General features: G+C 39.3%; 2 protein-coding genes across 3 annotated transcripts in view; both read right to left on the bottom strand.

Moving 5' to 3' along the window:
• LOC308086440 (SLAIN motif-containing protein 2-like) overlaps positions 1-11,299 on the bottom strand; it is a gene marked incomplete at its 5' end in the record, with an annotated part of 53,689 nt that extends 42,390 nt beyond the window's left edge. The window contains one exon of the mRNA XM_080429962.1: positions 11,089-11,299. Coding sequence (XP_080286088.1) covers positions 11,089-11,299 — 211 coding nt within the window. The remainder of the gene's footprint in view (positions 1-11,088) is intronic.
• The window catches only part of slain2 (SLAIN motif family, member 2), a 115,284-nt gene that overhangs the window by 44,225 nt on the left and 58,879 nt on the right, over positions 1-12,180 (bottom strand). The window lies entirely within an intron of this gene.

Raw genomic sequence — 12,180 nt, 5'->3', positions numbered from 1 at the left:
CCAACGAACTGAACACTTTCTACGGCCGGTTTGAGATCAGCTCCAACCGCGGCAGCCAAGCGGGGCCATCAGCAGCACCAGCAGAGGAGAACCCTCCTCTAACCATCTCGGAGAGAGAAGTGCGTACAGCCTTCACACGGGTCAACATCCACAAGGCAGCCGGACCTGATGGGATTCCAGGCCGGGTCCTTAAGACATGTGCAGACCAGCTGGCGGGTGTCTTCGCTGACATCTTTAACCTCTCCCTCTCCCTGGCTGTGGTCCCTGCAGGGTTCAAAATGTCAACCATTGTGCCCATTCCCAAAAAGGCCAAAGTGACATGCCTGAACGACTGGAGACCTGTTGCTCTCACCCCGATCGTCAGCAAGTGTTTCGAGAAACTGGTGAGGGAATACATCAGCTCCACGCTACCTGCCTCGCTGGATCCGTGGCAGTATGCATACCGCAAAAACAGATCCACCGACGACGCTATTGCCATGGCTCTCCACACCGTCCTCTCGCACATGGACAACAAGCTGCTGAAGGACAAATATGTACGTATGCTGTTCGTGGACTACAGCTCAGCATTCAACACCATTGTCCCAGCAATACTTGACAAAAAGCTCAGACACCTAGGGCTACACCCAAGCATGTGCGACTGGATACAGGACTTCTTGTCCAACCGACATCAGGTGGTGAGAATGGGCAGCATCACATCCGACCCCCTGACCCTCAACACCGGAGCACCCCAGGGATGCGTGCTGAGCCCTCTCCTCTACTCCCTGTACACGTATGACTGCATAGCCACACATGTCTCCAACACCATCATAAAGTACGCGGACGACACGACAGTGATAGGCCGAATCGTCAACAACGACGAGTCTGACTACAGAGAGGAGATCAAATCACTGGCACACTGGTGCCGTGAGAACAACCTCTCTCTTAACGTCGACAAGACCAAAGAACTGATCGTGGACTTCAGGAGGCCGCGGAGAGACCATGCGCCCATCCTCATCGACGGTGCTGCAGTGGAAAGGGTCAGCGAGTTCAAGTTCCTCGGAGTACACATCGAGGAGGACCTCAAATGGGAGACGCACTCCACACACGTGAGGAAAAAGGCTCAGCAGCGACTGTACTGGCTCCGCCGCCTGAAGAAGCTCGGAGTAGGACGTCGCATCCTCAGGCTGTACTACAACAGTTCTGTCGAAGGCATCCTAACAGGCTGTGTCACGGCCTGGTACGGGAACTGCACTGCCCGAGAAAAGGTCAGCCTACAACGAGTAGTGCGATCGGCAGAGCGGATAATGGGAATCGAGCTCCCAGCGCTCCAGGAACTGTACAAAAAGCGGTGCGTGGTCAAAGCCAAGCGCATCATCAAGGACAAGCACCACCCAAGTCATAGACTGTTCAACCCCCTACAACGACCGCGACCGGGCAAGGGGCTCTACCGCAGTATCAAGAGTTCCACCACCAGATTTTGGTGTAGTTTCAATCCAGCCGCTGTCAGAATGCTGAATGGGGCATAAGCCTGGATGAGTTCAGCAGCCTGACAGCAGGCGGCGCAGACTTTTCTGGCTCTTCCTGAACACACCTGTGGATTATACCAGGGACAATGACTTGGACTTTAGCCCCCCCCTCGGACACACCTGTGGACTACACCAGGTACAAATGACTTTTTGTTGCACTCCCTCATGGAGCTACATGCGGATTATACTAGGGTCAGTCCACTCTAGGTGGACACGCACTGACCTTTTGCACCTTAATCCCTTGTATAACGCACTGACTTTTTTTGGGTCTTTTTATTGTGCTCCTTAAGCACCTTAACGTCCTTGTCTATCATGCACAGTATAAGTATAACATGCACAGTACAATACATTGCTGCTATGCTCAGGCACCTTAGTTTAGTTTTTTTAGTTTTATTTATTATCTCAGGTAATTTGTAAATATGTAGATAACTTGTCTGGCCTTCTGTTGCTCTCTTGTTTTTGATCTCCTTCCCACCTGCCCCCCACCCTCTTCTTCTCCCCCCCCCCTCTTCTTTCTATGGAAACTAACGTTGCGATGGGAACGATGTACAAAAAAGAATTTCACACACTTTTTTACCTTGTAAACCTGTGATGTGACAATAAAACTGATTCTGATTCTGATTCTGATTCTCTAATGCTGCAGGGCTGCCTGGATCTACAGTGGCAGTAGAAAGGAAGATGAAAAGATATTAACTGTGAAGACAAACAACAAGGAGGTAAAGAGGATTCCAAACCAACAAAAGAAACAGTTCTTTCAAGTTGCAGCCAAAAAGGATGAACAGAATCCCCACCAGGCAGCACAGAGATCACATCACATCATCTTATACTCAAACATTATCCTAGATGTTAACATTGTTGTCAAGAAGAAGGAGAAAGAAAGTCGACGGTGCATTTCATTTCAAATATGGACATTATAACAACCTGTCTCCATAAACGGCTGTAATAGAGTTGATAAAGGGTCGTAAATCCTACTCTATGTTAATTAAAACTATTTGTAGTTAAACCGCTGAAAACCCAGTGTAAAAAGGATGAGACGAAATCAAAGACAGACACAGGCCGGTTCTCAAATTAAAAGGTTGACATTGTATTAAGAGAAAGAATCAATCCACGAGGCACCGTACAGCAAAAATATCTCTCTGCCATTACAAAGACAGGCAATAGTATTTATACACAAGTTGGAGTCCGGACATCAGATATGAGGTGGATCCTAACGATTGGTTAAGACCCTCAGACGTCAGATCATATTGGATGAGCTGTCAGGCATCAGGGTGTCATCATAATAAGTTGTTGTTCATCTTATAGTATCCTTGTGTACATCTTATGGTTTCATAAACAAGTTATCCCTTCGATATCATAGGACATGTGGCAGGTTTATCTGTGACAGGGTGACAGCTGACAGAGTAAATTAGTGACAATGTCAGGTCATACAGAGATATAGGTCGTGTACAGAGATACAGGTCATTAGGACATTAGATCACAAAGCGTTGACCAAGACATGTTTTTACTGATTGGAAACCTATGGAGCCGGCCCCAGATAGCTATGGAGCCAGCTACATGGCCTTGGTAGGGAAAGTATAGTAGTTACAGAAAGCATGTTTAAAGTACAGGCCCAAAAAGACATCACTATATTAATTTTGACTGGTTAGATCGATAGTTCTAGATCATATCAATCTGGTCCACAAAACATATATATTTCTAACTCCATCAATCCCAAGTTCTTGTGGGCTAGATTGGTAGATAAGATGACATCGAAAGAAAATGTAATTAATTAATTAATATATAAGGAGACGGACGTTCAGATACATGTAGACTTAAATATCTTTTTAAATTGTATTAAAGGACTATAAGGGCAAAAACAAATGGTTATGTATTCAGATATAAGGGTTCACTTCTTTAAAAAAAACTGTACTGTTTATTAATTTGGAAGCCAAATGGTTATATTTCATGAGTAAATAATCAGCGTTAGTAGGATGAAATCTTACATAGACTTATAGAATAATTAGAATGGTAAGTGGGTTCTATATGCTGTTAAATGAGAAAAATGACATCACCTCATAAGTTCCCAGAATAAGGTATTATAATTATAAACAGATCTGTCAAACCTTTCTTTATTTTATTTTTAAGGCCATCCCTTTGCAGGATGGCAGGATCTGAATTTATTTAACTTTTAACTTTTCCTGAAAATCCCACAATGTATGTACCACCAGGAACTTTAGCCAACATAGTCTTGTTTCCAAGAAGCTTGTTGTTGTTTCAGGTCCCGCCCCCAAGTGTGTATAGGCTCAGTCGAATTTTAGCCCTACTTCTCCTTGAAGCAATACTGTGGGTAGATATTTTAACCCTAAGCAAAATAATTTATGGCGGGAAAAACTCACGTGATGCCTCTTTACTCACACAGACAGACGTATAGGACCTACTTTTCCTCTTTGAGCAGAGGAGAGGCTTCTGTCACTCAATTTAACCAGGAAGATTATTTAATCTGTAAATGAATTAACCACAGAATTACTGTGTGTAGAAAGTGTACATGAAATGTATTTGACAAAACATAAGTAGTTTAAAACAGTTAAGAACTATTTGCAAAATATAATACAACGGTTGTCCATCGGAGTTTTAGACCCTCAGTCTCCCCTGGGGAGGTTTTGTATGGGGAGGTTTTGTAAACTTCAATGACTCCTGGGGCAAGATCTGAAATGGATGAATGTGACTAAGACTGTAAGTTAGTATTTATCGTTAAATGACTATGATAAAGGACAAAAAACAACATCAAAAAGATATTAAGCAAATCACATTTAAATCCAATATTCACATTTAAATCAAATATTCACCAACTCCCTCCTCTTGACACAATATATATTCCATATATATATAGTGTGTCAGAGAATGAATTTGCTGTAAAAAGTTTATAACTAAAATATTTAAAATTAAAATATAACAATGAAAAATAAGGAATAAACATCTTTGTTCTGAAGATTATATTGAAATGAGATAAAAACAGAAAAATAGCTTTTGAAAATTAGCAAATCTACAAGCTCACAAAAAATCTTAAGTTACAATGATAAAATACTTTCAAAACTTTTAAAATAAATAAAAATGACTTTATAATAAACTTAATATTATAGTTAATGTTTCCCAATATTGATATAGAACAAATTGAATCTTATTAGGGTTAATTTAATTGTTTTAAATGGAATTCACTTGAGACTGTAGCTGGTAGGATGACGTTGCCATGGAAACGTGTCTAACGTACCACAAAGCTAACACTTCCTGCTGAAGGAATTATGGGAAATGGAGTCTCAGACCAGAAAGAATTATGGGAAATTGAGTTTTAAGAGACCAGAGTGACCATTTTGGATGGGCGAATGACGCTAACTTAATGATTTGTCACTGACAGATCCTTGGAAATTTTTACTTTGTTCTAACTGACTGGAGAATGAGGGAAAAAAAAACATTCGTTCATTAATACATACAGACATACCGAACATAGATATTTCAGCGACAAACTAATTTTGGAATGAAAAAGATTTTAACCTGTTTGGTTTACTTATTATTTTAAATTATATTCAAAATATTTAAAAGAATTTAAAACTTATTTTTTAAGGCAAACATAATTATACTGATGGTTCAAGGAATTAGAACAGAAGGTTAAGGCAATGGAATATAAAATGTATTGTTTAAGGCATTTAAAACTTATTGTTAAAGCTCAATATATTAAATGGATGGATGATTTAAATCTACAGTGGTCAAAATAAAACAAACCATATAAGACAACAGGCCCCCACCCGTCAAACAAAGCCCTCTCAGTGGAGTATCGGACGAATTGGTAGAACACGTGCAGGCCCCTACCCGTCCCTCAATGGAGTATCGGACGTATAATTTGTAGAGGACAAATCCCCTACCCGTCCCTCAATGGAGTAATTTGGACGTATAATTTGTAGAGGACAAATCCCCTACCCATCCCTCAATGGAGTAATTTGGACGTATAATTTGTAGAGGACAAATCCCCTACCCATCCCTCAATGGAGTAATTTGGGTTGAATAATTGGTGGATGGAGGGGTTGTATGGTCTTATTAGTTTAATATCTAACCTCTGTCCTTTTTGATTCATGATCTGCAGCTCATGAGTCAGAAACGGAGTTTGGCTAGTATTAGTGACTTTTGGATTGATGTCAAAATAAAGGAAATAATATTAATAAGATAGGCGGACAGTAATAAACTGATATTATATATATATAGATAGATATTGCTATAAGGGAGTCACGGTAATTGGAAGGAATGGGTTAAAGTTATATTGAGCCCAATGGCCCTCACAAGTTCAGAATGTTCACTTTTTTTCTACCCTCGAGCCACAAATGGCTACGCTCGTTCTACCCTTCTCTTACCTCCTTTCCAAATGAAAAAAAAATATATATAGATGGTAATATTTTCATCAATTATAAAATAAATTAAAAAAATGTTTAAAAACTTTCAAAACAAGCCTTCATAATATTATAGTATTAAAGTAGTCTCTGTGAGCCATAGCCTACTTTGTTATGAGAACAGCTCTGAACAAGAGAATGTAAACAGATAAGACACGGGAGAAGTGAGAGGCTGTATTGGATAAGGGATTGAGAGAACCTATGATGAATTTGATTATCTAATATACTTAGTAGTGGGTAAATTGACAATGAGTATTTTAGTGTACTCTGGGAATCTAACGAAATATCTTAAGGTGTTTTATTTTTATTTTTTAAACCGACTGAGCAAATTGTACCAGGATTCATATTAATGTGTAAATCTTATTTTATTATTATTATTATTATTATTATTTTTTTTTTTTTTAAGTTTCAGAGGAGCACAGGAGGCGTAAGATGTTAAAATGCACCTTACCTCTCATTGTGATCCCCCCTGAAACCCACTGACCTCTGATCCCATACGGTCTTGGGTCACAAAAAAAATCAGTAATTTGTATCTGAATGGATCTCGGCTGCCTTCTTCCGGGGTATGTGATGCTGTGAGGCATAAGAGCAGACATGCATAGGTTTTTACAACAAAATACTAGTCAAAAAATGATGAGTTGATCAAATAAACAAAAGGGTGGGATCTGTTATGCCAGAAAATATTTCCCCGTCGCCATAAGCAGGACCCCCTCTACCAAAACAAAATAAAAAACTAAACACTAACGAGAAAAGAAAAAAAAAACATTAGATATATAACTTAAAACCAACCCATCAGAAACTGGACTAATTAATGCCAAATAATCAATTATTATTAATACGCTGGTGCGCTCTGGGTGTCGTGGAGGTACAGGTGTCACAGCAGAGAAGGGGAGGGCATCCAGAGCACTGCAGCGTCATAGGTCATAGGTGGGTGTACAGCCAAGGCCAGGGCCCCAGAACCAGCAGGGAGGATAGACACTAAACACAAACAAAGCAACATTAGTGAACAACAGTGGTATGGGGAGTGCGAGCACATACTGTAACATCAAGGACTAATTCTGTATATATTTGAGTAAAATTTCTGTTAACAATTGAAAGTGGGACCCATATAAATGGGAACAAGACAACAATGTGAGAGATTAATACTAATGAAAACAGGACAACCAATGTGAGAGATTAATACTAAATGGGTTAACAATCTGAATCGTCGTTGGTAAATATAAATGTAACAGGTATCAGATTATTTCATAAATACTATATTGACACGTATATGAACCTCTAATTTCAATTTTATGAAGTGAGTGGGCTAGGGTAGATGATTCCTGTTGCTGGTGGCGAAGGCCCAGCGGTGTAACCCGGGTGTGTTATATTACCTTGATTTGGTTGGCTTGGCACTTGAGTACATTTACTTTGTGACCTTCCACCACTGAACCCCGTGCAGGCGGTTATCTTCCTTGTTTAAATTCCTAAGCAGGACAAAATCTCTAAACAAAGTGCTCACGGAGCAGACTACACAATCCACTGACATGTTCTTGGGTCCAAGTACCAAAAACAAAAATGGTATCGGAGTGGAGTGAAACACCAACGTGAGAAGTGTTTAATAGGCAGCCTGTCCCCATTCACAATTTTTTCCTTTGAAAATAGCAGATCCACAAGCGCGAAGTGCTTGAGATGAAATAGCTTGTGAGCTTGTAGATCGGCAATTTCCAAATGGCTGAGCTGTATGCAGGGCTGATTGGATGAGCTGGTTTAGTGATACAGAGGTTGCCTGGATTTAAAAGTGGCTGTTTTCTAGAAAAATGGAATGAAATCAAAATATTAAAGTTTAAAACTGAAAAATTATTGAATGGTGTATCTGGATTATATTATGATACTATAATAATTCCCCTCTGATTGGCACACACGGAAAATATCTGTGTGTGTCAAGGTTTAAATGATCTAAAAAAAGTAACAGCTCGGCGGGGGGAAAAAAATTTGGCTCCAGCTGCTGCTGTTTACTCCAAGGTGAATTTGATAAGACCAGGGTGTTGGATGGAGAGAGAGTTTATATGCACAGAACAATGGCACAATGTAACTCACAATGCAAGACAAACAAACAAACAAAACATGTACTCATAGAGTAAATAATAATAATCAATCAAAGCATAAGCTGTCAACGCAGGACCCTATACAGGAGTGTCCGCTTTGGAACCTTATGCTGTAATAAAATAAGATAGTTTGACATCTATCTTGGGAACACGCAATTTCGCTGTGTTCCATATATCAAATATAACTGTGCAGGCCCTCACACGTCCAACAAAGCCCTCTCAAGTTGAGTATTAGGAATGAGTAGGAGGTGAGGGACACGAATCTATTAATATATCATGTATAACCAGCAGCGCTACCGGTGTATACGGCCAGAAGTAAAGGCTAATGGTGTGAACGTATTATACAAACACCTTTGTGCAAGCACCAAGACCTCGCAGCAAAAACCCAGAGGGTGAGCCACGGGGAAATGATGAAACAAATATGTTTGTATAAATAAAGTATGGATCCAGTATATGTATGAACATATACAGAGCGGAGCATACTTTCTTGTGTGCAGCACACCAAAAGCAATCAACAAGCATTAATTAAAACAACAAAAACAACAATACTAATAACTTAAAAAAAATATATATATGTATATATATAAGTACGGCCAAATGAGCCTTGTGTTAAAGTTAATACAATGTCAAAATTACAAGGCATGGAACCGAACCAAAAGGTAACCTGTGTCTTGTAGTCAGCTGGACGGAGAATCCCCACACGTTTGAGGAATGTCTGTGAGCCGCTTGTCTCCAAAAATAATATGTGAAAAAGAGGCTGAATTCTAAGATAGCTGACCGGAAAGAGTCCTCGCGCGAAGAGGAGTCGTCCGGAGCCCCTCAGAGTCGACCGTGAAAAAGAAAGATGGGAGAAAAAAAAATCTAAATTTTTTAAGGCTGATTCTAAACGCACCGTCCGAGAAAAATAATAATAATAATTATGATAATAATGTCGGACAGGCCTTTAACCGTTCGAGGGACCAATTAATAGAGTTGATAAAGGGTCGTAAATCCTACTCTATGTTAATTAAAACTATTTGTAGTTAAACCGCTGAAAACCCAGTGTAAAAAGGATGAGACGAAATCAAAGACAGACACAGGCCGGTTCTCAAATTAAAAGGTTGACATTGTATTAAGAGAAAGAATCAATCCACGAGGCACCGTACAGCAAAAATATCTCTCTGCCATTACAAAGACAGGCAATAGTATTTATACACAAGTTGGAGTCCGGACATCAGATATGAGGTGGATCCTAACGATTGGTTAAGACCCTCAGACGTCAGATCATATTGGATGAGCTGTCAGGCATCAGGGTGTCATCATAATAAGTTGTTGTTCATCTTATAGTATCCTTGTGTACATCTTATGGTTTCATAAACAAGTTATCCCTTCGATATCATAGGACATGTGGCAGGTTTATCTGTGACAGGGTGACAGCTGACAGAGTAAATTAGTGACAATGTCAGGTCATACAGAGATATAGGTCGTGTACAGAGATACAGGTCATTAGGACATTAGATCACAAAGCGTTGACCAAGACATGTTTTTACTGATTGGAAACCTATGGAGCCGGCCCCAGATAGCTATGGAGCCAGCTACATGGCCTTGGTAGGGAAAGTATAGTAGTTACAGAAAGCATGTTTAAAGTACAGGCCCAAAAAGACATCACTATATTAATTTTGACTGGTTAGATCGATAGTTCTAGATCATATCAATCTGGTCCACAAAACATATATATTTCTAACTCCATCAGGCTGTCTTGTGCAAGTTAATTAATTTCAATCAGAATCAGATGTGATGTCTGTCTGTGAAACTCACCAATATTATATTTTTTAACCACTTAAGCCCTTTATACATTGTTGTATGACATATAGTGTGGCGAAAATAGACGATCTACAAGAGTTTATGCAGTTATTTGTGCAATTTTTATAAAATGTACATGAACATGCCCAAAATAGGGCTGCCTAGGGTTTAACCCTTTAAAGGTCACCCCAAGAAAAAAGCATTGGAAAAATTATTTCTTTGCATTTTTTATTTATTTGGGGCAATAGTAACAACTATCAATTATAATTTCTTTAACAGACCCAACAGTTTTCCAAATATAGGCCTCTACCAAACGGTTGAGATGTCACTTTATGGTAATGGTAAAAGTTTCATGCATATACATTGATTTATATGCATTCACTGAGAAATATGTCTCCCATTATGTTCCCCAGTCTCTTCTGCTTGTGAGAGTTGATCAGCATCATCTGTTTGGTCATCTTCTTCATCACACAGATCATCAAAATAGTCCATTTTTTATTTCAGCACCACTACCTTTACCATTAAATGACAATTCAACCATTTGGTTGAGCATGTTATTTTAGATAGGAATAAAATCATACTAATACATAAATATAATGAAATAACATTATATGTATTATATTAACAACACTGAATGAGCAAAAGCCCTATTTATCCATAGCAAATAGTACATTTTAATTACTTTAGTTTAGCTTCACTACTTACCATAAAGTGACAAACAACCCGTTTGGTAGAGCATGTTTTCAGAAAATTATTAGACCATTATTAGATTTTTTTTTTATTGTATCAAGCTACATAATCAGGTTCAGTAACACCTCTGAGATGATAATATGACACAAAAAAAATCTTACCTCTGAAATTTCAACCAAAAAAATCTCACCTTTCAGGAGTGGATTAATTGATTTTCACTTCCTAAAAAGTGGCTACCTGAGATCCATGTGACTGGGAAACAGTGACATCTGGTGGACCTTTTTTTGCCATAACATACCTCAACCAAATGGTAGAAAGGGCTCAATCAGGTTGAGTTAAGTTCAGCAATGTTGTCAATAAGAAATAGTGACTTAAAATGTGCTCTACCAATTGGTTGAGCAGACTGTTAAAGGGTTAAAGTGGTTAAACAATTATAATCTAATAGTGGCAGGTGGAAAAATAAAATGTAAAAACTTGCAAAACAAGGCACGGCTGCTACACTGTTAGCCCTGAAACATGACTGTCAGCGTCATGTGAACCATGGCTACTACACTGTCTGACCGGTCGTTTATGTATGTGTTTCAGTTGTCCCCCTGCTGGGATACTCACTGGCAGACTGGTTCTGGTGTCGCGGGGAGCCTCCGTTTGGCACTTGCAGGTTGGACTCACAGCTGCGGGTGTTCTTCACCGGCTCCGGGGCCGCTGGCGGGGCCGTGGAGGAGGAGCGTGTTAGGTTGGGAAGACTACGACGCAGATTCTCTACAATGACAACAACGTCAGGGACTGTCCCAGCGGTACAGCCCATTTTGTGGGCTGCCATGTCTGCTTATTATAAGCGACTTTGGGCTTGTTTTTCTGTAAAGTTGCTTGTAAATATTGGTAGTTGCGTGTTTGGGGGGCCTGGGGGGTCTTGTTTCTAAACTGTAGTTGTTTATTTCATCACCTAATGTTGTTTAAACCAGTGGTTCCCAAACATCTTCATGTCAGATTAATTCGTCCACAGGTGGACCCTCATCTGAAAATATTTTATGTCAGGGAGCCCCATACATAGATTTGTGTTGTGAGAATATTACAAAATATATAAAAATAATAATAATAATAAATCACATTTTGCACTTTTCTTTTCAAGATTTTTGAAAACCCCGTCGCTTCTTTTGGGCTCGTTTTCATACACCTGGTTGCTTGTTTCTCTCGCAAAATCTGGCAACAAAAAAAAGTGCGGTGACGTCAGGTGCACTGAAACCGCAAGAGACTGGCGTAATAGCCTCGGAAACCCAGGCTTTTTTTTTTGTTACAACTGGCGTAATGACTAACCTGGTAACTGAAGCTGGTAGGTGTATGAATATGAAACATCTGATGCATCTGATCATACTCGGATTTGGTTTAAAGCTGCTAAGATTGAATGATAGCTTCAAACCCACAAGTAAGTTAACTAACTTTAAATATGTCTTGATATAAATGTTTTTCTATCCCGTGATTTTCTCCTTATTCAAGCTTATTCCTCTATCCATCCATTTATCCATCCATCTATCTCTCTATTTCTCTCTTTAACTTATTTAACATATATGTGTATAAATCGTGATGTACTTCGTTATGTAGCCTACTTATTTTTTTAATGCAGAATATACTATTTTGTTTTATGTATTGTTGTTAGAAGCAGCAGCTTAGTCCTAACTAAGTAGCCTACTGTACTTTAGTACA

Source organism: Gymnoscopelus braueri (assembly GCF_963280865.1).
Source record: "Gymnoscopelus braueri genome assembly, chromosome: 6".
Taxonomy (NCBI): domain Eukaryota; kingdom Metazoa; phylum Chordata; class Actinopteri; order Myctophiformes; family Myctophidae; genus Gymnoscopelus; species Gymnoscopelus braueri.
This window is presented reverse-complemented; position numbering and strand designations above follow the sequence as displayed.